This window comes from Phocoena phocoena, chromosome 14 (assembly GCF_963924675.1).
Source record: "Phocoena phocoena chromosome 14, mPhoPho1.1, whole genome shotgun sequence".
Classification (NCBI taxonomy): domain Eukaryota; kingdom Metazoa; phylum Chordata; class Mammalia; order Artiodactyla; family Phocoenidae; genus Phocoena; species Phocoena phocoena.
Window position 1 is genome coordinate 26101600 of NC_089232.1, and position 26917 is coordinate 26128516.

Below are 26917 nucleotides of genomic sequence, written 5' to 3' on the forward strand. Positions count from 1 at the left end.
GCGAGAAATCTCCTGCACGGAACTTCACAAGCCACTTTTGACACAGGTGATCAGTCACACCACCTTCTCCACACACCGCACAAATCTTTTTTTGCGTTGTTACCTTTCTTGAAATAATAAATCATGATATGCCAAAAATGTTGTTTTCCCTTCCATCTTCAATATTAAAATGTCTATGCAAAAATTCACCCATTTTGATGTGTTTTTTTTTTTAATGCACTCTGATATGGCAGCCGTCACAATCCAATCCAATTGTTTCGAATGAAGTTAAAGACAACTAAACGCTACTAGGGCCAACTGACGGAAAAAGCCGAACGAACCTTTTGGCCAACCCAAAACATAGATAAAATTATAAGCCAAAATATATTCAGAGATTTTTTATGTTGTCCTAAAACATCTGCAGAGAAAACGGTGCATATCTGTATGTTTTTAGTTAAAAAGCAAGGGTCTTGATGCTGTGGAAACCAGTTTTTGGTAGTTCCTCAAAAATTTAAACAAATATAACCAGGCACAACTGAGAATACACCCAAGGGAATTGAGAGTAGGGATTTGGACAGGTACTTGTACCCCCATGGCCAGAGCAGCATTACCTAGCAATAGCCAAAAGGCAGAAACAGCCCAAATGTCCGTCAACTGACGAATGGATGAACAAAATGTGGCACGTCCATTCAATTCAATTACTCAGCCTTGAACAGGAACGAAGGTCTGACTCATGCTACAACATGAGTGAACCCTGAGAACACTATGCTAAGTGAAGCAAGTCAGACACAAAAGGACACATACTGTATGATTCCACTTACATGAGGTACCTGTACGTGTTAAATTCACAGAGACAGAAAGTAGAATGGTGGTTACCAGGGGCTGGGATGGCGGAGAGGGAGGGTTTGGGGAGTTCCTGTTTAATGGGTATAGAGTTTCAGTACGGGATGATGAAAAAGTTTTGGAAATAGACTGTGGTGATGGTTGCATAACAATGTGAATGTAATTGATGCCACTGAATTGTACACTTTAAAATGCCAAATTTTATGTTATGTATATTTTAACACAATTAAAAAAAATTAATAATACCAAAACCCATTGAACTATATAGTTTAAATGAGTGAATTGTATGGTATGTGAATTATATCTCAATAAGGCTGTTTAAAAACAAAAAAAGCGGGCTTCCCTGGTGGCGCAGTGGTTGAGAGTCCGCCTGCCGATGCAGGGGACACGGGTTCGTGCCCCGGTCTGGGAGGATCACACATGCTGCGGAGCGGCTGGGCCCGTGAGCCATGGCCGCTGAGCCTGCGCGTCCGGAGCCTGTGCTCCGCAACGGGAGAGGCCACAACAGTGAGAAGCCCGCGTACCGCAAAAAAAAAAAAATTAAAATAAACACAAAGCAAAACGAAAAAGCACGGGCCTTGGGCATTGCTCTCCTCTTCACTCATTCCCTAAACACCGTCCTGGCTCACACAAAGATGTGTCAAGGCAAAGGGTCCAGGAGTGGGGGATGAGGTGGCTGAATCTCCCCCCAAAATTCCAGGGAATTCTGTGACTCGATAAGATGTGGGGACCTGTGAAGAGGGGAGACTGGGAAGGGCTCTGAGTGGCAGGAGGAGGGACAAGGACTCGAGGTAGGGCTTCTACAAAGGACTATAAGCAGGGGGCTCACTTATATACATAGCTACATGCTTTAGAAAGGAGCACAGATAGTCAGGAGAGGGGTGAAATGGGGAGACCACTGACCTAACACAAGCAAAACAGATGAAGTCGGAACTAGGACAATGGGTTGAATGAAACAGGAAAAGGAATGGATTCTAGAGACCTTTAGAAGAAAGGGAACTTTGGGACCACCTGACTATAGGAGCTGAGGGACAGGGAGAAGTCTTAAATCACTTCCACGTTTCGTGGCGCAGAAAAGTGGGTGAGTGTGGGCCGTGTTTCCTGGCAGGTTAGCAGAGGGCGTGCTGAGGCCACAGGCACTCTGGAACACTGGAGTGGCTATTCTAAGCAGCCCCAACAGAATGGGTGTGGAGGTCAGGAGACGTCTGGGCTGGAGACAGACTTGGTCATGAGTACGTCAGTGCAGGGAGATGCTGAGAGAGCCACCGGGCAGGAAACACCAATAAGGAAAGCAGGCCAGATGTACAACTAAAGAGTTGGGGGTGGGGGGTGGGGGTGGGAAGCCAGACCTCTCTCCATCGACCACTGCCTGGTGGGAACTCCAGCCAAGTATACCTACCTCTTCCAGTTTTGCAAGAAGAAAACAGAAATCCAGATTTTCACATGAAATCTCTCCTTTTAAACACAGGAACACCAAATTCAATTTTTAAAATTGTAGTAAAATATACGTAACTTAGAATTTAGCATTTTAAGTGTACAGCTCAGTAGCATTAAGTATATTCACGCTGTTGTGCAAACTATCACCAGAACTTCTTCCACCTCCAGAACTTTTTATTTTCCCAAAAAGAAACTCTACACCCATTTAACACTAACTCTCCATCCTCCCCTGCCCACAGCCCACGGTAACAACCATCCTGCTTTCTGACTCTATTAACCTGACTACTCTGGGTACCTCATAGAAGTGGAATCATACAGCATTTGTCCTTTAATAACTGGCTTTATTTCGCTTAGCATAATGTCCTTAAGCTTCATCCATGATGCAGCATGTATTAGAATGTGCTTCAAAAATTTAAAGGACACCTTGTATGCTAAACAAAACATACAACTGGGCCAAGAGTTCCTGTTTTGAGCCACAGCAATAATGGTGTCCACCACCCTCACCCTTGGTGGAAGCATCGATTACATCATTATTTATAAAATTGTTTCTGTGGCTCAGTAAATATACGAACATGCCATTAATCATACCCCTGTGTGACTGGCCTACTGCAGACTGAGCCGGGCATTTCATGGGCAACTGCACACATCGTAGGTACTAGGGTTTCTGAGACACTTGTCAACCTCCGCTCGTTGCCTGGACAGGGCATCGACTAATTGCACTCATGTGCGACACACGTTCAGAGCACACAGAGACACCCGACCTGTCAAAGTTGAGATTGAGGTCATGCCCTTTGGGTTTCCCAAGCGACAAACACATAAAGGTGGACCAGGCATGAGCAGACAGCCCTGTGGCACCCTCACAGGCCTTTGGGTACACTCAAAAAAGCTATAACAAAGCGGAGCTCCCTATCCACACTCTATGAAGGAACCCAGCAGGGTGAAATACACAAAGTGCAAAAGTCAAAGGCCAACGTAAGGTGTGAACAAACCAACACTAGAGCACGGCAACACAGACTGTTCCCATGCCATCACAGGACTGTAAACAAATCACCTAGATTCTGGGCAGGAATTCCCTGAGCACTGAACCTCGAACAGCACCAGGCAGAAACTCAAATCTGTTCCCCCATAACTCTCACCCTTGGTACTTAGTTCCAACTACTGGGGTTCCCCAGCAAGTCTATTCTACCATGCCCCTGAAGGGTCTTCAAATATCTGCCTTCTGACCTGTTACCTTTACAGGCTGGCGAAGCAGTATCTCTATGATTCTTCTACCAAAAGCCCATTTTTCCCATCTGCAGTGTTTGCTTCTGGCATGCCTCTGTTTATTCTGAGCCTTTGGAATGCTCCATGGGTCACTCCCTTACTCCCGTGCTTGGTGACTTCCATACTTTGTACAGGCCACCTTAAAATCAGAGACTACCAGCAGGCTCTCTGGGTAGTCCCCATTGCTTTCTTAGATCATTCTCTCAACACACATTTGCTGGACATCCATGATGCACCTCAGCTTTGTCCCCCAAGATCCTAGCCGGTTAAGTCTAGAGCTCGTCAGGTACACTGCTTGTAATGAAGGTATTGGTTGGGGGTTCAGGCTGCAAACACAGACATGAACCCCAGTTGGAAAGAAAACCCAGGCTCTAGACATGGGACAGGGGAAGTGGGGAGAGCCACAGAAGGCACTGTCCACCACAGGCAGCTGGATGCTGCCAGTCCCCCGTGGCCATGGACCACTTCCTGCGCTCTTGATGCCATGCTGCCACCAAGGATAATCTGTCCTTCTTAGCATTTGTGGGTCACTTCCCCAGGGGTGGGGGGCAGGGAAAGGGAACACCTGCCTCTTCTCTAACTTCCAAGGAGGTGGAACTCCAGATGAGCTCTACAACCAAAATACATAGGGTATTTGGTGGCTGTGTAGGCAAAAAATAAGAGAAGTCCACCACACTATGAGAGATGGTTATAAAAGAGGAAAAAAAAAAAAACCCCACAACTCAGCACGGCCTTTTTCTTGCCACTGTAACCGTTCTATGATCTACCACTCTTCTCATAAAAAAATTTTCTTTCCTCTCTCCTTTTATCTTCACTCATCAGATACAGAATTTCCTCACCTCTCTGTCACTATGTATTCCCTTCTATCTAAGCTTTTCTTTCAAAGCTGGCATCCCCCACCAGACTTGGTGATACCCACAAGTTATTCCAACCTTTGGACAAAGCACCGTGCTACATGTGCCCTGCTCTGGGCATTTGTCCACAGACTCTGGAGGACCAAAGTTCTGAGGACCAAGTTCCTCCCCCATCATTCTGCTTTCCTCTCACAGCCCCGGAAACTGATCTCTCGCTTTACCTGGGCAACTTCCTCCTCAGCCCTCAGCAGAGACATACAAGTGCTGGTCAAGAGCTAAAGCTTGACCATGGGTGTCTGGGGACTGGAAATGCATGTTCTCATCCTCAACACCATCCACATAGCCAGGTCTTTTCTTTCTTTAAGGTGCTGTTTCTGAAGCTGAGAAGTCCCTATCTCTACCTACGCCCCAGGGATCTTCAGTCTCTTGCCCAAGACTTTGGAATTCCTCAACAACTGCCTGAATTAGCAGGAGAGAGGGACAATGCCATTTCTCTAACAGGTTCTCTGGGGGGATAACACCCCACCCCGATCAGCTGCAGACATAGTCAACCTCCCACTGTAAGGACCATCTTTCACAAGGGTGGGGGCAACATGCTTCTACATACCTGTGAATACTCTTAAGTATTCCAAATTTTTCCAGATAATTCTTCACTACTGTCTGAAAATTGCTACAAACGGATATGTGGTAGTTCAGGTTCAGACACCTTTTATTTTCGTTAAACATAAAGGTGCAAAGGCATGTGGTACAGACCAGATAAAAACAGCCATGTGTGCAGACGGACAGAGGATGACAAAGGTCATCTTACCACCATCCCTCGCTCAAAGTGAGCCGTGTGTATGTTCACCCAGCCTTTCTGCCTTTGTCAACATGGTTCTCCTCACCGGGAATGCTGCTACCTTCTCCTGGCCCATTTAATACGGCCCCACGCATATCCACCTTCTCTGGGAAACTGCCTGAACACTCCTCCTGCCAGTCGTGTCCCTTTTGCCCCTGAACTCTACAGCACCAAGTCTGCCTCTCAGTGTTAAAGCTCGATTATTCAAGTCTCCATGATCTTACTCCCTGTGTCTCTACATCACAAGCAGCTTGAACACAGGGATGGAGCCTTCTATTTTCCACGCGTATTCTCCCTACCAAGCGCTGAGCAAACAGCTACCTGATAACCTTGCTGCTGCTCTTGGGCACTGGTTCCACAGTGCTCTATGAGGACTGGAAGGGCAAGGTCAGAAAACTTTGGGTGAAACTGGGGTCTGAGTCATTGATGTCCCCTCTGCCAAGACACACAGGCTGCCTTATAGGAAACAGTGGCTCAGAAGTAAAACAGATGCAATGCTGTCCCTGACCCTGCCCAGAGGCTTAGTTCTTGTGGACAGGAGACAGGAACACCTGCAGCTCCAGGGCACACAAAGAGGGCAGAGGAGTCACAGGGACCGTGGTGGGGCTCAGCCTTGAGCAAGATGACATCTCCAGCTTCCGCTTCTCCTCCCTCCCTCTGCAGCCCTGAACCACAGGGGCAGTACGAGCTGAGCGTAATGACCAGAGCAGCTCCAAGGCCAGCCTTGGACATCAGAGGCTGGCATTTACACAAAGTGAGGACTAACAGCTGAGGCTGCGGGACGATGACCCTAACCAGCACCAGATGCTGGCTCACAGCTCCCTGGACAGTGCACACGCCTGCCCTCCACTCCCCGGCCCAGCTTGGGCTGTGGAGCTTTGACACGTACCCACTTTGCGATGGGGCAGCCACGTGAGCTCTTCCCTTCCTTCCCTGTGTAGATGACCTTCTCGATACGGATGGCTTTCCCCTTCTCTCCATACCTGGAGAGGGAGACAGAAGACACCATTAGCACAGCTGAAGCCCAAAGGAGAGCAAGTCGTGGTAAGAAGGCAAGCCTCAGTGTGTTTCAGCTAGGGTTTCTAGTTACTGTGGGGCAATAGAGAAGGAAGAGAAAGATTTAAATGTCTATTCCGTGTGAAAGCCTCTGCGGACACAGCTCCACTTACAGACTCCCAGGGCCTCTGGTCCACCCGGTTCCGCTCTGTCCCAGGGCAGAAGGTCTCTGATTATTACCTCTGAGTACTCAAACCCAAGGCTCAACACAGGCATGTGTATCCAGCCCTGTTAGCAGAGTTAGTTATTTATAAATTCAGTAAAATGCAATAGACAAAACAAATGGGGAAACCCTTATTATTCTCTTTCAACAATCCCCAACTGACATTTGAACAGATGAGGACAGATAGCTGAGGCCAGGGGGAAGTGACTCTACCCAGTACAAACTGGCTCTGAGATTCCCTTGGACAGTAAACACGTCTGGTTCCTGCATACACCCCTGCCCTGGCCCATACATGTTTGCACACACTCAGGGATTCACCACATTCAGAGGTGATGAAACTGTGGCCCCCAGAGCTCAACTGACCTGCCCAAGACCACACAGCTACCCGGGGGCAATGGCGGTTAAAGTGCAGCCTTGGAGGTCAGAGAGCTGGGGCCTGAGTGCCAGCGCAGCACTTCCTTGTTACAGGACCATGGCCAAATGACTGAACTTCTCTAAGCCTCAGTTTCCTCATCTGTAATATGGATATAAAAATGGTTCCTGTCTCCTAGGCTTGGGAAAAGATCAAATGAGATAATCCACAGGGAGTGCATTAAAGTACTCTGAAGTTCCTGGCATGAAGGAAGAGCCCAGTAAATATTAATTATTCTTAATACTGTAAACATCCATCTTGCTGAATTATCTTATTTTTAATAGCTTTTTAGTTTCAAGTACAATAATATTATCGTCTACAAGTACTGGTTATTTGCCACCTCCTCCTTTCCACTTTCCATGCCTCTATTTCCATCTCTTTTGTGTCTGTACTGGCCAGCCCCTTCCAAAGCACTAGCAGGCATCTTTGCTTATTTCTTGACTTTACTGGAAATGTTTCTAACTACTCATCCCTGGGCATGAAGCTCGCTGACTTTGGGACAGAGATAGAGACTCCCTTGCTTTCAAGGGCTCTACTAAGGGTTTCCTGTTCTAAGTATTTTTTTCTTTTCTTTTCGTTTTTTTTTTTTTTGCTGCATTGGGTCTTCACTGCTGCGCGCGGGCTTTGTCTAGTTGCGGTGAGCGGGGGCTACTCTTTGTTGCGGTGCGCCGGCTTCTCGTTGCGGTGGCTTCTCTTCTTGCGGAGCACGGGCTCTAGGCACGCGGGCTTCAGTAGTTGTGGCACGTGGCTCAGTAGTTGTGCACAGGCTTAGTTACTCCGCGGCATGTGGGATCTTCCCGGACCAGGGCTAGAACCCATGTCCCCTGCAATGGCAGGCGGATTCTTAACCACTGCACCACCAGGGAAGTCCTTGTTCTAAGGATTTTTAATCAAGAATCGATCAATTATATCAAATACATTTTTAGCAACTAAGGACATAGATGATTGAATGGTTTTTCTCCTTTGGTCAATTAACAAGGTATGCTATTTTAACAGACTGTCTAAAGCAAACAATCCTTATATTTCTGTAATAAATCCAATTTGGTCATAGCATATTTTAATATACTATTTAATAGAGGATAATGTTATCATAGCTACTACATATTCTGTTTTACATATTCTTTATATAAATACATATATAGTTACACATAATTCTTTATCTCATCCACTCTACTTCTAGGAATCTCTACCTCAGACATAACTGTACAAGTACACCAAGATTTAGGAACAAGATATTCACTGTTGCATCAACAAGAGAAAATTCAGAAAGAACTTAAATATCCAGTATAGGACTGGCTAAATAAAACATAATAAAATAAATGTCCATGCAATGGAAAACCATGTAGTTGTCAAAAAGGATTCTACAGAATTGTATGTACTGACACGAAAGAAATTAAGTGGGGTGGGGGGTAATAGTTACAAACATGGGGATAGTATGCTTGATCCCATTTTGTTCAAAATTTCTCTATATACATACGTGTATCTTCATAAATGCTTAGAAAAAATAGTAACGTAAGCGTCAAACTTTAAAAAAATTTTTTTCTTCTAAGAAGGATAATTATTAGAGAGCTTTATTCACTCTAGACTTTTAAAAAACAGCCTTTTATAGACATGTTTTATTTTTGTAATTGGAAAAGAAAACAAATATTTAAAAAAATGCTTCTGGGCTTCCCTGGTGGCACAGTGGTTGAGAGTCCGCCTGCCAATGCAGGGGACACGGGTTCGTGCCCCGGTCCGGGAGGATCCCACATGCCGTGGAGCGGCTGGGGCCGTGAGCCATGGCCGCTGAGCCCGTGCGTCCGGAGCCTGTGCTCCGCAACGGGAGAGGCCACAACAGTGAGAGGCCCTTGTACCGCAAAAAAAAAAAAAAAAAAAAAAAAAAATGCTGATCTAAGGTTTCTCTGAGTTCAATGTTCTCTATTTCACTCAAGACCTCAGGAATGAGGTGAAAAGCTGATAACTGCCACATTAAAATTCTAAGGCTATGTTAGTCCCTTATAGAATGTGTTTGGAGACAGGACTCTGGGGAGTTTATATAGCGTGGTCTGGCTCAAGAGGAAAAGACCAGATAGTGCTGCTTTTGTTTGGTTCCTGGAAAACTTTCAGCTCCACAAGCATCTATCAGGAGCGCAGAGCCTGGACACTCAGTGGGTCCTGGGGTCGCTGTGGGAAGAACAACCTGAGGTGACCATACTGTTCGCACTGGAACAGACAGGATATCGTGTTCCCCACAGGAGGGTGAGCTGAGGACACAGACTAGGGCTTTCTGACCAAGACCTTCCCCACCGTCTCATCCTTGTGAGAAATGCTTCCTGTAGTGAACTTCATATTTGAGAGCAAATAAAAGGGCCAAGCACTGTCTGATCAGTTAGAATTTTTTTTTTTTTTTTTTTTTTTAACCAGAACTGTCTCTGTGTTTAAAGACAACCAACCAACTCTGGATTGAGTTCTTTTTTCTTAAATGTCTTACTTTCCGGCCTATCATTAAGAGGCTAGGATACAGGTGAACTCCTAGACCCTAAACTAAGTCTGGAAGGGTAGGCTGAAACCTTATTCTAAAGGGTAACTTCATCGTCTTAGCCAGTGATTCTCAAAGGTGGTGCTGGGACCAGCATCCCCTGGAAACTTGGGAGGAATGCAGACTCTCGGGTCCCATCCCAGACCTGCTGGGTCAGAAACCCTGGGGTGGGGCCCAGCGATCTGTGCTTTCACAAGTCCTCCAGAGACCTGAAGCATGTTCAAGCCTGATAACCGCTGATCGAAAGTTGTGATTCTTCAGGGTTACCTTTATCACACATTAATGAGACCAGTTCCCCCCCAAACTCAGAGGATTTGCTGGCACGGTGTTGGTGCTTTCATTCCTAGAATGAACATTTAATGAACTCCTAGGCTGCAGAGAATCCCCTTTCCAGTTAGAGGACATGTGGCCCTGTGCAGCAGGCCATTCTCAGAGATGGGTTTGAACACCTGACTCCAATTATCTATAACAAGGACCTGGGTACCCAGGAGGTATGGAACCCATTAACAAATCTGATAATATTTTAGGACTTGCTTTTGACCTCCTCCTTTCACAGTCTTTCCCAGATAAACTAAAAGCACCAACATCCCCTGGATTTCAGTTTTCTTCCCTCTTTGCCTTGGCCAACTCCTGGCAGTTGGAGTGGTCCTGCAGAGTAAGGGTTGGGCGGGAAGTCTAGAGAAAGAGACAGCCTGGATCATTCACAAACTAGACCCCCGTCCAGGTGATTTTCAGCCATCATTCATTCCCCTCCTGTTCCAGAAGGAGCTTAAAAAGATGTCTATGTGATAAAAATAACAGGTGATGAAATCAGAGTAAAGGGGGAAACAGATACACATGATGTTGTTATGTAAAATGCAGACGGTGGGATCTTGTGCATATTTTTAAGAGATGAGCCTAGAACATTTCATCACATGAGAAATCAAGGGAGCTAATGAAGACTCCTTAGGGTCATGTCAAAAGGACTCAGGAGTGAACCTGAATAGGCTCCCACGGGCCAAAGATGAGAAATTACGTTGCTCCTAATGAGGATACACAAATCTGGCTCTAAGCTTACTAGCAGCCAACATTAAGATGGAAACACAATCTGTTCCATGATTTACAAGGCCCTTAAGATAAAAATAAACCAGTTGCTGAGGAAAAACACAAGTATTCCTGGTCTTGAGAGGAATTCCTCCCTTGGATCAGTTTCTGGAGAATCTACACTTGGCTGTTATTTTTAAAGCAATGACAAAAAAAAAAAAAGGACAAATCTCAACTTTATCATTATCTCTTAATCCTTGTTTCAAAACATACTCTTCTATAACTAAAAGTTGAGAGAGCTGTCTAGAAATCTTGCAAAATTGCTACCAAAAAACAAACACACATAAAAACTGTCCCAGATCAAACTTGTACATCTGACTCCCCTGCAGCCCTCAACCTGTAAACAATAGTGTCAAGATTCCTCACAAAAATCGCTGGCCAAAAGGAATGCTCGACATCATTAATCATTAGAGAAGTGCAAACCAAAACTACAATGAGTTATCATCTCACACTAGTCAGAATGGCCATCATCCAAAAATCTAAAAACCATAAACGCTGGAGAGGGCGTGGAGAAAAGGGAACCCTCTTGCACTGCTGGTGGGAATGTAAATTGATACAGCCACTATGGAGAACAGTATGGAGGTTCCTTAAAAAACTACAAATAGAACGACCATATGACCCAGCAATCCCACTACTGGGCATATACCCTGAGAAACCCATAATTCAAAGAGTCATGTACCACAATGTTCATTGCAGCTCTATTTACAATAGCCACGACATGGAAGCAACCTAAGTGTCCATCCACAGATGAATGGATAAAGAAGATGTGGCACATATATACAATGGAATATTACTCAGCCATAAAAAGAAACAAAATTGAGTCACTTGTAGTGAGGTGCATGGACCTAGAGTCTGTCATACGGAGTGAAGTAAGTCAGAAAAAGAAAAACAAATACCGTATGCTAACACATGTATGGAATCTGAAAAAAAAAAAAAAAAGGTAATGAAGAACCTAGGGGCAAGACGGGAATAAAGACGCAGACCTACTAGAGAATGGACTTGAGGACACAGGGAGGGGGAAGGGTAAGCTGGGACAAAGTGAGAGAGTGGCACGGACATATATACACTACCAAACGTAAAACAGATAGCTGGTGGGAAGCAGCCACATAGCACAGGGAGATCAGTTCGGTGCTCTGTGACCACATAGAGGAGTGGGATGGGAGAGTGGGAGGGAGGGAGACGCAAGAGGGAAGAGATATGGGGATATATGTATATGTATAGCTGATTCACTTTGTTATAAAGCAGAAACTAACACACCACTGTAAAGCAATTATACTCCAATAAAGATGTTTAAAAAAAAAAACCTCGCTGGCCAAAATAATGCCCGCTCCAACCTCGAAGCTGTGACACATACACATGTGGGCACATGCAGGCGTGCATGAATAACCCACACACTGTTTTAAATGTTTCATTCTCACCAAAAATGTACTAGGGTTCCCTTTTCTCTACATCCTTGCCAACATTTGTTATTTGTAGACTTTTTGATGATTCTTATGGACTCAGAGGTGCTCTTTCAATCAGTCTTGAATTTACAGATTGGGTCTTGGATCAAATGCTTTTCTGATGGGCTTCTATGAACATAAATGTTTCCAGATGGTACACGATAAGTGTTGACAGCAGATCACTGTGCTCCATCCATCTTACCTTTTATTCATTCAGGGATATCACTACAGTTATTTAGTTCAAAATCATGTTCCCTGCTATATTAATGACAGTATTAGTTACCCTGGTCAGACAAAATCTGGTCCCCAAATTTGTAGAAATTCTAAGCTATAATTCTCAGCCCCCAGCCTTCCACACATCTGTATGTCTACGTATATGTATGAGCAAACATGTTTATGTCTTACATAATTTACGCCTTTACTATTAAAATACTAACGTTTGTTATAAAAATGCAGTCAGTAAATGCAGATACGATGTAGACACCCTGTATGTAATATTTACTAGTAAGCACTGCGTGCTTTCCAGACATCCATTCAGTTTATCCTCATAACTCTCCTCCAATGTATGTACTTTTATTTTCTCCATTTTGCAGATAAGAAAACCGAGTCACAGAGAAGTAAAGCAACTCCCCAAAGAACTCATCAGTAAGTGGAAGGGCCAGGACTGGACCTTAGTCTAGCTCCAGTGTCCATATGCTCTCAATCACCAAGCTATTTTTACCTCTCTACACACTGGAGCTCGCAGTATTTAATATCTACGGTGGACACGTACATAGATTTTAAAGTTTCTATCTGGACAAAGCTGCTTAAAAAAGCAAAACAGAGCTGTCAAGTAAAAGCCCTGTAGTCTTGAGTTCGAATTGGAAGTGTATATAAACTCAGTGTATGTATTTAATCACTAAACAGTAGCAAAAATAAAAAACCTACACATACATCTTGGCTCTTTCTACTGAAATGGCCTAGAAAAATGAGCACCCCCAGCACCCAGAGTCTGTTTTCTAAATATTTCTTCCCCCAATAAAAATACGAGAAATCAAGAACTCCTAGGATCATGTCAAAAGGACTCGGGAGACAATGTGAATAGGCGCCCACCGGCCAAAGACGAGGCATACATTTCTCCTGTTGGTGGTACAAAACACCACCTAGGAAGTCACTTTGAAAGAAAGAAACAATCTGATTCTGATCAAGCCTTTAGATCTAACCAATTTACACGACACAGGGCAGAAGAACCTGTTAAACAATACCACAGGAAAGGTAGCAGCAAACTTCAGACCATGAGAAACTCTACAGGACATACAACCATTTAACCCCATTTCTTTAATAAAAATTATTTCAAGGAAGAGTGAGATAAAAGGGGATTACGGGGATCTGTAAAGGGCAGACCGATAGACAGAAAGAAACCCTGGGCACTGGGGATGAAAATCCCACATTCAACTTTTCAGTCTGTGTATCAGGGATTCCTTTCTGTAGGCTGTCTAGTATAAGGCAATGAAAACGAGAGGTGCTTAAAATCCATATTCTGTTAACAACTTGTCCACTTCTCCTTGGACATCTGGGCATCACTCACCGCTCCTCCATGAGTTCCCGGATGGAGGCTACCGTGGGGCCAGATCCCAGATGAGTATAGTACGGACCTTCATCTTTCTCCACTATTTGTTCTGCAGAAATACAAAGTAAACATTATTTGGAGACATCAATTCATTAATATTAATTTAGGAAGGCAAACCATCAATAGGAAAATTAATGGCATAGTACAAAACAGGAAATTCAGTGGCTTATAAACATGTAGAAACATGTTCACCCCCATTAGAAATCAGGAAATACAAATTAAAATCACAGTGAAACACCATTACACACAGACCAAATTGGCAAAAATTTAGAAATCTGATAAAACTATGCATTATCAAGACTGAGGCTTAACCACTCTGGAATTTAGTTTATCATTATACATAATCTAGACCAGAGGTCAGCAAACCACTCCACTCCTAGATACAGACCCAAACCAGCTGAAAGCAAGGACTCAAACAACACCTGTATGCAGTGTTCATTGCAGCATTATTACAAGAGCCAAAAGGTGAAAACAACACAAGTGTCCATCAACAGATGAACAAAATGTGGTATATCCATACAGCAGGATATTATCTGACCATGAGAAGGATTTATTCTGGTATGTGCTATAACACGGATGAACCTGGAAAATGTTAGGCTAAGTGAAATAAGCCAGACACGAGAGGACAAATATTGTATGATTCCACTTACAGGATATATCTAGAATAGGTAAATTCATAGAGGTAAAAATCAGATTAGAGGTTACCAACCGCTGGGAGGAGTGGGGAATGGGGACTTATCACTTAATAGGTAGAGTTTCTGTTTAGTGTTGAAACACTTTTAGAAATAGTGGTGATGGTTGCATGATACTGTGGATGTAATTAATGCCACTAAACTATACACTAAATAATGGTTAAAATGGTAAATTTTATATTATGTATGTTTTACCACAGTTCAAAAAAGAGAAAGGAATGAAGTACTGATACGTGCTACAATGTGGACGAACCTTCAAAAACATTACAATAAGTGAAAAAGTCAGACACAAAATATCACATATATCCCGTGATTCCATTCATACGAAATAATCTAGGATAGGTAAAGCCATAGAAACAGAAAGCAGAATGGTGGTTGCCAGAGACTGGGAGGAGGGAGGAATGGAGAGTTACTACTTAATGGGTATAGGATTTTATTTTAGAATGATGAAAGGAACTAGATAGAGGTGATTATTTCACAATATTGTGAATGTACTAAATGTCAGTGAATTGTACACTTTAAAATGATTAATTTGTGGGGGGGGGAACCTTCAAGATGGCAGAGGAGTAAGACATGGAGATCACTTTCCTCCCGACAAATACATCAGAAATACATCTACACGTGGAAAAACTCCTACAGAACACCTACTGAATGCTGGCAGAAGACCTCAGACTTCCCAAAAGGCAGGAAACTCCCCACATACCTGGATAGGGCAAAAGAAAAAACAAAGACAAAAGAATAGGGACAAAAGAACGTGCACCTCTGGGAAGGAGCTGGGAAGGAGGAAAAGTTTCCACACACTAGGAAGCCCCTTCACTGGAGGAGACGGGGGTAGGCGGAGGGAAGCTTTGGAGCCACGGAGGAAAGCGCAGCCACCGGGGTGCGGAGGGCAAAGCGGAGAGATTCCCGCACAGAGGATCGGCGCCGACCAGCACTCACCAGCCTGAGAGGCTTGTCTGCGCACCTGCAGGGGCGGGCGGGGGCTGGGAGCTGAGGCTCGGGGCTTCGGAGATCAGACCCCAGGGAGAGGACTTGGGTTGGCTGCGTGAACACAGCCTGAAGGGGGCTAGTGCGCCACAGCTAGCTGGGAGGGAGTTCGGGGAAAAAGTCTGGACCTGCTGAAGAGGCAAGAGACCATCCTTTCAGCGTGCACGAGGAGAGAGCCTTCCTCCCCAGTGTGCCCACTGAAAGGCAGAGCACCGCCTAAGCAAGCTCCAGAGACGGGCATGAGCCGCGGCTATCAGCTCGGACCCCACAGACAGGCATGAAACACTAAGGCTGCTGCTGTGCACACAGCAGCACACAAGAATCCTGCACGCAAGAAGCCTGTGTGCAAGCACAGGTCACTATCCACACACCCCCCAGGAGCCTGTGGAGCCCGCCACTGCCAGGGTCCCGAGATACAGGGACAACTTCCCTGGGAGAACAGACGGCGCACCTCAGGCTGTTGCAATGTCACACCGGTCTCTGCCGCTGGAGGCTCACCCTGCATTCCAGTTATGACTACTGTACCCCTCCCTCCCCCCGACCTGAGTGAGCAAGAGTGCCCTAATCAGCTGCTACTTTAACTCCCTCCTGTCTGGCCGGGAACAGATGCCTGAGGGTGACCTACATAGAGAGGTGGGCCAAAACCAAAGCTGAACCCCAGGAGCTGTGCGAACAAAGAAGAGAAAGGGAGATCTCTCTATGCAGCCCAAGGAGCAGCATATTAAATCCCCACAATCAACTTGATGAACCATGCCTCTGTGGAATACCTGACTAGACAACAAATGTTCCCAAAATTGAGGGAGCGGACTTTGGGAGCAACGGTAGACTCGGGGATTGCTGTTTGCAACTGATTTGTTTCTGATTTTTATATTTATTTTAGTTTAGTTTTTAGTGCTTGTTATCACTGGTGGATTTATTAGTTTGGTTTCTCTCTTATTTTTATTATTTTTTCATTTTATTATTGTATTAATTTATTTTTCTTCCTTTTTTCTTCTTCCTTTTCTTCTGAGCCGTGTGGCTGACAGGGTCTTGGTGCTCCAGCCGGGTGCCAAGCCTGAGCCACCGAGGTGGGAGAGCTGAGTCCAGGACATTGGACCACCAGAGACCTCCCGGCCCCATGTAATATCAATTGTTGAGAGCTCTTGCAGAGATCTCCAGCTCAACACTAAGACCCAGCTCCACCCAACGGCCAGCAAGCTCCAGTGCTGGACGCCCCATACCAAACAACTAGCAAGAGAGGAACACAACCCCACCCATTAGCAGAGAGGCTGCCTAAAATCATACTAAGGTCACAGACACCCCAAAACGCACCACCGGACACAGCCCTGCCCACCAGAAAGACAAGATCCAGCCCCACCCACCAGAACACAGGCACCAGTCCCCACTACCAGGAAGCCTACACACAAGCCACTGACCAAACCTCACTCACTGGGGGCAGACACCAAAAACAACGGGAACTACAAACTTGCAGCCTGTGAAAAGGAGACCCCAAACACAGTAAGTTTAAAAAAATGAGAAGACAGAGAAATATGCAGATCAAGGAGCAAGGTAAAACCCACCAGACCAAACAAATGAAGAGGAAATAGGCAGTCTACCTGAAAAAGAATTCAGAGTAATGATAGTAAAGATGATCCAAAATCTTGGAAATAGAATGGAGAAAATACAAGAAACGTTTAACAAGGACCTAGGAGAACTAAAAAGCAAACAAACAATGATGACCAACACAATAAATGCAATTTAAAATTCTCTAGAAGGAATCAATAGCAGAATAACTGAGGCAGAAAAACAGGTAAGTGACCTGGAAGATAAAATAGTGGAAATAACTACCACAGAGCAGAATAAAGAAAAAAGAATTGAGGACCGTCTCTGAGACCTCTGGGACAACATTAAATGTACCAACATTTGAATTATAGGGGTCCTAGAAGAAGAAGAGAAAAAGAAAGGGACTGAGAAAATATTTGAAGAGATTATAGTTGAAAACTTCCCTAATAGGGGAAAGGAAATAGTCAAACAAGTCCAAGAAGCACAGAGAGTCCCATATGGGGTAAATCCAAGGAGAAACATGCCAAGACACATATTAATCAAAAACTAAAAACAGGGCTTCCCTGGTGGCGTGGTGGTTGAGAGTCCGCCTGCCGATGCAGGGGACATGGGTTCGTGCCCCGGTCCAGGAAGATCCCACATGCCGTGGAGCGGCTGGGCCCGTGAGCCATGGCCGCTGACCCTGCGCGTCCGGAGCCTGTGCTCCGCAGCGGGAGAGGCCACAACAGAGAGAGGCCCGTGTACAGAAAAAAAAAAAAAAAAGAATTAGAAAGCAAATAGGAGAAGTAACAACTAACACTGCAGAAATACAAAGGATCATGAGCGATTATTACAAGCAACTATATATGCCAATAAAATGGACAACCTGGATGAAATGCACAAATTCTTAGAAAAGAACAACCTTCCGAGACTGAACCAGGAAGAAATAGAAAATATAAACAGACCAATCACAAGCACTGAAATTGAGACTGTGATTAAAAATCTGCCAAAAAACAAAAGCCCAGGACCAGATGGCTTCACGGGTGAATTCTATCAATTCTATCAAACATTTAGAGAAGAGCTAACACCTATCTTTCTCAAACTCTTCCAAAATATAGCAGAGGAACACTCCCAAACTCATTCTATGAGGCCACCATCACCCTGATACCAAAACCAGACAAAGATGTCACAAAGAAAGAAAACTACAGGCCAGTATCACTGATGAACGTAAGATGCAAAAATCCTCAACAGATTATAGCAAACAGAATCCAAGAGCACATTAAAAATATCATACACCATGATGAAGTGGAGTTTACCCCAGGAATGCAAGGATTCTTCAATATACACAAATGAATGTGATACACCATATTAACAAATTGAAGGATAAAAACCATATGATCATCTCAATAGATGCAGAGAAAGCTTTCGACAAAATTCAACACCGATTTATGATATAAACCCTGCAGAAAGTAGGCATGGAGGGAACTTACCTCAACATAATAAAGGCCATATGTGACAAACCCACAGCCAACATCATTCTCAATGGTGAAAAACTGAAACCATTTCCTCTAAGATCAGGAACAAGACAAGGTTGTCCACTCTCACCACTGTTATTCAACATAGCTTTGGAAGTTTTAGCCACAGCAATCAGAGAAGAAAAATAAAAGGAATCCAAATCGGAAAAGAAGTAAAGCTGTCACTGTTTGCAGATGACATGACACTGTACACAGAGAATCCTAAAGATGCTACCAGAAAACTACTAGAGCTAATCAATGAATTTGGTAAAGTAGCAGGATAGAAAATTAATGCACAGAAATCTCTGGCATTCCTATACACTAATGATGAAAAATCTGAAAGAGAAATTAAGAAAACATTCCCATTTACCATTGTAACAAAAAGAATAAAATACCTAGGAATAAACCTACCTAAGGAGACAAAAGACCTGTATACAGACAACTATAAGACACTGATGAAAGAAATTAAAGATGAAACAAACAGATGGAGAGATATACCATGTTCTTGGATTGGAAGGATCAACATTGTGAAAATGACTATACTACACAAAGCAATCTATAGGTTCAATGCAATCCCTACCAAACTACGAATGGCATTTTTCACAGAACTAGAAGAAAAAGTTTCACAATTTGTATGGAAACACAAAAGACCCTGAATAGCAAAGCAATCTTGAGAAAGAAAAACGGAGCTGGAGGAATCTGGCTCTCTGACCTCAGGCTATAATACAAAGCTACGGTAATCAAGACAGTGTGGTACTGGCACAAAAACAGAAATATAGATCAATGGATAGAAAGCCCAGAGATAAACCCACGCACATATGGTCACCTTATCTTTGATAACGGAGGCAAGAATATACAATGGAGAAAAGACAGTGTCTTCAATAAGTGGTGCTGGGAAAACTGGACAGCTACATGTAAAAGAATGAAATTAGAACACTCCCTAACACCATACACAAAAATAAACTCAAAATGGATTAAAGACCTAAATATAAGGCTAGACACTATCAAACTCTTAGAGGAAAACATAGGCAGGACACTCCTTGACATAAATCATAGCTAGGTCCCTTTTGACCCACCTCCTAGAGAAATGGAAATAAAAACAAATGGGACCTAATGAAACTTAAAAGCTTTTGCACAGCAAAGGAAACCATAAATAAGACAAAAAGACAACCCTCAGAATGAGAGAAAATATTTGCAGACGAAGTGACTGACAAAGGATTAATCTCCAAAATATACAAGCAGCTCATGCAGCTCAATACCGAAAAAACAAACAACTCAATCCAAAAATGGTCAGAAGACCTAAATAGACATTTCTCCAAAGAAGATATACAGATTGCCAACAAACACATGAAAGGATGCTCAATATCACTAATCACTAGAGAAATGCAAATCAAAACCACAATGAGGGGACTTCACTGGTGGCACAGTGGTTAAGAATCCACCTGCCAATGCAGGGGACATGGGTTCAAACCCCGGTCCGGGAAGATCTCACATGTCGTGGAGAGGCTATGCCCATGTGCCGCAACTACTGAAGCCGTGTGCCCTAGAGCCCGCAAGCCACAACTACTGAGCCCATGCACCGCAACTACTGAAGCCCGCACAACTAGAGCCCGTGCTCCACAACAAGAGAAGCCACCGCAATGAGAAGCCTGTGCGCCGCAACGAGTAGCCCCCACTCAATGCAACTAGAGACAGCCTGTATGCAGCAACGAAGACCCAATGCAGCCAAAAATAAATAAATACATTTATAAAAACAAACACACAAACCACCATGAGGTATCACCTCACACCAGTCAGAATGGCCATCAACAAAAAATCTACAAACAACAATTGCTGGAGAGGGTGTGGAGAAAAGGGAACCCTCTTGCACTGCTGGTGGGAATGTAAATTGATACAGCCACTATGGAGAACAGTATGGAGGTTCCTTAAAAAAACTACAAACAGAACTACCATATGACCCAGCAATCCCACTACTGGGAACATACCCTGAGAAAACCATAATTCAAAACGAGTCATGTAACACAATTTTGACTGCAGCACTATTTACAATAGCCAGGACATGGAAGCAACTTAAGTGTCCATCCACAGATGAATGGATAAAGAAGATGTGGCACATATATACAATGGAATATTACTCAGCCATAAAAAGAAACAAAATTGAGTTATTTGTAGTGAGGTAGATGGACCTAGAGTCTGTCATACAGAGTGAAGTAAGTCAGAATGAGAAAAACAAATACCGTATGCTAACAAATATATATGGAATCTAAGAAAAGAAAAAAAGGTCATGAAGAACTTAGGGGCAAGACAGGAATAAAGACGCAGACCTACTAGAGAATGGACTTGAGGACACGGGGAGGGGGAAGGGTAAGCTGGGACGAAGTGAGAGAGTGGCATGGACATATATACACTACCAAATGTAAAATAGATAGCTAGTGGGAAGCAGCCGCATAGCAGAGGGAGATCATTTCTGTGCTTTGTGACCACCTAGAGGGGAGGACTAGGGAGGGTGGGAGGGAGACGCAAGAGGGAGGGGATATGGGGATATATGTATACGTATAGCTGATTCACTTTGTTACAGGGCAGAAACTAAGACAACACTGTAAAGCAATTATACTCCAATAAAGATGTTAAAAATAAATAAATTTTATGTTATGTGAAGTTCACCACAATTAAAAGAAACTATTGATTCACACAACAACATGGATGATTTTTAAATGAATTTTTCTAAGTGAAAGAAATGAGACTCAAAAGACGATGTAATAGTAACTCTGGAAAATACTACATTGACTGGATACTATAAGGCTACAAACAAAAAGAACTTTACACAAATACTGTACTACAGTGCGTAAATTTGTTTCGTGTCTAGGGAGACATACAACTAAACGCGATGTGTTATCCTGCAATGGGTCCTATAACAGAAAAAGGACTTTAGTGGAAAAACTGACGAAATCCAAAGAGTCTGTAGTTAATAGTATTGTGCCAACATTAACGTCTGTTTTAAATGCACCATAAATATGTAAGATGTTTATATTATGGGATGCTGGATAAAGGGCATACAGGGACTCTCTGTGCCAACTCTGCAACTCCTCTATAAATGTAAAATTATTTCGTAGTAAAAAGTTAATAAAACGAACAAGCAAAAACAAGAAACTAGGCAGGGGACCCTAATTTGCTGATCCTGTCCTAGAGGAAATCTTGGCTACATGCATCAAAAAATGTACAAGGATTTTCACAGCAACATATTTGCAGTAGTCAAAATGGGAAACAACCCATAATCCAGCAACAGTGGAATGGATAAATAAAACACAGTAGAATCATATAATGGCATATATCCAGCAATGAGAATTGACAAACTGCAACAACATGGTTGAATACTATACCACCATAGTTAGTGAAAGAAGCACAGCACAGAATACAGTAAGATTATATCTAAATGATATTCAAAGCCAGGTTCAACCAAACTATACTGTTTAGAGATCCATACACAGGTGGTAAAATTATTAAATTGAAATATAAAATATAAAAAAATGATTTTTTGCCTACAAAAATAGCAATTTCATACAGCTCAATCTTAAAGAAATACAAGGAAATCATTGTCACAAGTCAAGAGAGTGGTCGCCTCTGTGGGACGGGAGAGGAATGTGATTGGGAAAGGTATACCGGGGACTTCTGGGGAACTGGAAAGGGCCTCCTTTTTGATTTAGGTGATGGTTACACAGGTGTTCATTTTATAAATTTTCATTGAACTGTACATGAATGCTTTGTGTACTTGCCTATATACGGAGTTCACAATTTTTAAAAGGTAAAACATTAATGTCATACCTGTTCTATGCAGAACATCATGCTCAGTTTTATGGGGAAAGCGAGAAGGACAAAACTAATTGGGGCTTTAAAAAGTGTATGGTCTAGTTGGGTAGATAAGACCCATATATAAGAAGATACCTTATAGCATTTCCAGTCAATGGGGAAAGATTAATTTTTCAATGCATGATGTTGGAATAACTGAGGAAAAAACTTTGCTCCACACTTAATAACTTACCCCAAAATACATTCCAAGTGGTTGAAAGATTTAAATACAAAAAATTAAACTATACCAGTTCTAGAAGAAAAACAATGGATGAGTTTTTAAAAATAATCACAGAAGTGGGAAGGTCTTCTCTAAGTATAACATGAAATTCTGAAGCCAACACACACACACCATAAACTCTGATAAATATAACTAAAGAAAAATTTATAGTAATAACTACCAAAAGTCAAGCCAAAAGACAAATACTGGGGAGAAATATCTGGAACTCACACCAGACAAACACTGCTTTCTTTAACAGATCAAGAACCCCTACAGCTAAATAAGGTCAATAATACAAGAGATAAATGAAGAAAAGATAAAACTGGTTCTTTGAAAGGGAATGAAAATGGGTCAAACATATGTAAAGGTACAATAAAGTACCAGTTTTACCTTTCAGATGAGTCACCATCAAAGTCTGGTAACTCCTCCTGCTGGTGAGGGTACAGGAAAACAGGCAGTATGGAAAGTAATTTGGCAATATACTAAAGTTACAAATGCCCAATCTGTTTGACTCAGTAATTTCAAAGAATGTCAAATTCTTCTAAGAATTTATTTTTAGGAATTTGGATATACTTGCATATGTACAAAGTGATATTGTATATACAAGAATACTCACTGCATCTTTTTTTAAAATAAATTTATTTATTTATTTTTGGCTGTGTTGGGTCTTCATTGCAGTGCACGGGCTTTCTCTAGTTGCGTCGAGCGGGGGCTACTCTTTGTTACGGTGCGCAGGTTTCTCATTGCGGTGGCTTCTCTTTGTCGCAGAGCACGGGCACTAGGCGCGCGGGCTTCAGTAGTTGTGGCACGCGGGCTCAGTAGCTGTGGCTCGCGGGCTTAGTTGCTCCTCGGCACGTGGGATCTTCCTGGACCAGGGCTCAAACCCGTGTCCCCTGCATTGGCAGGCGGATTCTTAACCACTGCGCCACCAGGGAAGTCCCTCACTGCATCATTTTTAATGGCAAAATATCAGAAACTTAAATGTCCATAATACATTATGTATTATAAATACATTATAGCATAACCATATAATGGAATACTAAGCAGCTATCAAAAGGAGTTAGGCAGCTTCAGATTTACTGACCAAAAAATAACCTCCAAGATATTTTAAGTGGGGAAACAAGCAAATTTCAGTTTAGCATGTGTAATATGCTATAGTTAGTACACACACACAATCACATATACATTAGTGTATACACACACATATGCAAGCCTAAAGGTGTATATGTCATTACCCACACTAAGAATAAGGGTAAGAGTAAGACCCATGTTGTGAAAATGAGTTCAGTTGTATTCCTAGTTTAAAACAAGCAAACAAAAGGTTGGCAATGGTATGTGCATCCCAGTAGATGAACTGATGCAAGTTGTCTATCACTTATGGTTTCTGCTCATGGAGACTCTTCATCCCCCCTTGTATTATTGTCATGGTCTCCTAACTGGTCTCAGCCCTCTGAGGTCATCCTACCTAATACCACCAGTTATACTTCCAAAACAGAAATCTGATCAGACCAGTTCCCACTGATGACTCCATGCTAGACAGAAGACAGAACCCAAATTCCAGAACACAGTCCATAAGGCCCCCGAGGAGCCATCTCTGCACACTGCCCAGCCTTGCATCCTGCGACAGCTACCACAGCTTCTTTTACACAGCCATGCAATACTCCTGTGTCTTGAAACACGTTTTCTCGTTGACCACAGTGCCTTTATTTCTTTCCTTCTTTGGAAGAACTCATGTCATAAGGCCTAGTTTAAATGCCACCTTTTCTGTGAAACCCTACTGGACTTCTCCTTTTCCCTCTGGACTCCCAGAGCACCTTTCATACAACAAAAATATCAGAGCATGTATCACATTTTTATTGTTACCATGTCACAGCAGAATGAACATAGATTTTACAGAGACCTGGGCAACTGTGATGAGTTATCTTCCCAGCCTCTCTAATCCTCACACCTTCTTGTGTAAAATACATAAAGGGCCAAGTGCAGTATTTGGTGTATAATATGAACTCAGTATGTAGCTGCTGTCTAGGCTCTGCCAAACAAATTGTATGATTGTGACCAAGTTACACAGCCCTTATGAGCTTTAGAGCAGTGAAAGTAATGTTTCTATATTTTAGATCTGTTGAGGATTAGATGATATGTAAGGTACCTAGCACAGTCCTCAACCTATCCATGCTTAAATGCTTTCATCCTTTTCAACTAAATGATTAAAAATTACTTGCTCCAAATATGCACTGTTTTGAACCATAAGACAGAGAGGATTATAGAAGGATGTATGTGAAGTGGGGGAGGGAAAGAGACCAAGGTTTGTGTAGGGAGAGAGAACGTAAGAATATGGGTGTTGGAAGTAGTGGTCTGAAATCTCTTTACAGGTGCTAGAATACGACAGCCTATATGGAAAATAGAACACAGGAATATGCCAGAACTTCTGGGCTCTTTTCAAGTTTCTACTGTCTGGAGAAAAGTCAAAGTAATGGATTGACTGTAGGGTGTCACACTGGAACTAGAATATAGTTTTTGGTGATTACCTTCTGTCCCAAATCAGAAAAACCCAAAATTACAGTTAAAGGCAGAGAAAGGAGATTTTCAGAAGAAAATCTTGGCAACTCTATCCTAGCAGCTAGGGGAGAAGATATGAAGCTCCAAAACCAAGCTAACCTGAAAATTATAATAGATGGTCAAGTTCCTCTGGGAAGGCCACTAACACACAAAGGGCAGACACAGCTCCAAGTGTCAAGCAATACCGAAGTCATTCTCTCCCTTTTGCTGTTTACAAGGCATCCCAAGTAGTTGTTTAGAAGTCTTGTTTTTCTTAATTACATCCCTTTCCCTGATTATATATATATATATAACACACATATACATGCATTTCCCTTTCCTTGATTAGATGTCTGTACGGGGGAGAAGATATTCTATGGGAAGAAACTGGACTTACAGCCTAATATGCTTAGTTATAAAACTAGTAGACATTCCCAAATTTAATTCTCCTAATTTGTATATATATTTACATATATATGAGGATATATATCATTATATATATATCCTCATTTTATATATGTATCTTTAGTGTGGCAATGGGCTTGTAGTTAGTTACAGTGCCAGACAGGTGACAATACTCTGCAAGGTTGGGGTGAGGTTCTATAGAATATAGTATATGCTCTGAATCAGTGACAAATATATGCTTCTGTTTTCCCATACTAAAATGAGGTTTATTAACATTCTTAGTGCTGTCTAGTGCTATTAATCAAATCCAGTAGATGAGTTTACCCTATTTATACTCATTACTGTAACATATACATGGTCTTCTGTCATTTTATATTTTCCATGTTTATGTCTCCTTGTTTTCTTTCCTATCTTTTTTTTTTTTTGCGGTACACGGGCCTCTCACTGTTGCGGCCTCTCCCGTTGCGGAGCACAGGCTCTGGACGCGCAGGCTCAGTGTCCATGGCTCACGGGCCCAGCTGCTCCGCGGCATGTGGGACCTTCCCAGACCGGGGCACGAACCCGTGTCCCCTGCATCAGCAGGCGGACTCTCAACCACTGCGCCACCAGGGAAAGCCCTCTTTCCTATCTTTTTAAATAGATTTTGTATTTTCTTTTACTTCCCCCTGCCCCACCAATCTATAGTATGCTTTTAGTAATGCTAATGGTACTGTGGGAAAGAAAGAAGTCAGCACCCTTATACAATTTCTCACACCTCTTCCCTCACTTTACCTCCTGCTTTTTGTTGGTATCCTTGTGAACATATTTCACCCCCCCATTATAAAAGAGATATTTAATATAAAACAAAGTTCTAGTATAAATAAATACATTACCTTTTGTTTCAGAAAAATTATACATTTAGCGTTCATTGCCAGCCCCTTCAGAGTACAGCTTCCCCGATCTGTTACTTATTTGATTCACCTCCAGAAAATTTAAGTTCTAATATATTTGGAAATGTTTTTATGAGGTCTTTACACATGAATGGCAACTTTATTGGGCGTAGAACTCTTAAGCCAAACATTCTATCTCAATATCCCGAGAACTGCAATTCATATATCCAACAAAGAACTCACATTACTGATCAATAAGAAAAAGACAGAAACACAACAGAGAAATGGGCAAATGGCTTGAACTCTACAAAAGAGGACATATATTAGTCATCAGGGAAAGGTAAATTAAAGCCACAATGAGATGTGATGATATACCTACCACAATGGCAGAAAGCCTTTTGATACCATTTGCTGGTTTAGATGTGGAGTACTGCTGGTGGGAGTTTAAACGGCTACAACCACTTTGGAAAACGGGCAGTACCTACTAAAAGCTGAACACATACCATTTCAGTCCTAGGTATACACCCAATAGAAGTATATAAGTGTGTACATACATGTACCAAGGGATGTATATAAGAACGTCTTATAGCAGCATGATTCATAATAACCCCAAATTGGAAACAATCCAAAAGACCATCAACAATCTAATGGATAAATGATGGTATATTCATATTATAAAATGGAATACTATATAGCAATGAGAGTGCATGAACTACAAATATTGGTACACAACACAGATGAATCTCACAAATACAACACTGAACAAAAGAAGCCAGAACATAAAATACATACATGTGAAGTTCAAGAACAGCCCAAACCGATCAACGTGGT

At 42.6% G+C, this 26917-nt stretch overlaps 1 protein-coding gene across 2 annotated transcripts in view; it reads right to left on the reverse strand.

Annotated features, from left to right (window-relative positions):
- TET3 (tet methylcytosine dioxygenase 3) overlaps positions 1 to 26917 on the reverse strand; it is a 104438-nt gene that overhangs the window by 12399 nt on the left and 65122 nt on the right. For both annotated transcript variants that reach the window (XM_065890964.1, XM_065890965.1), the window contains exons 4-5: positions 13456 to 13546; positions 6104 to 6197 (exon numbers count right to left, since the gene is read on the reverse strand). In XM_065890964.1, coding sequence (XP_065747036.1) covers positions 6104 to 6197; positions 13456 to 13546 — 185 coding nt within the window. The remainder of the gene's footprint in view (positions 1 to 6103; positions 6198 to 13455; positions 13547 to 26917) is intronic.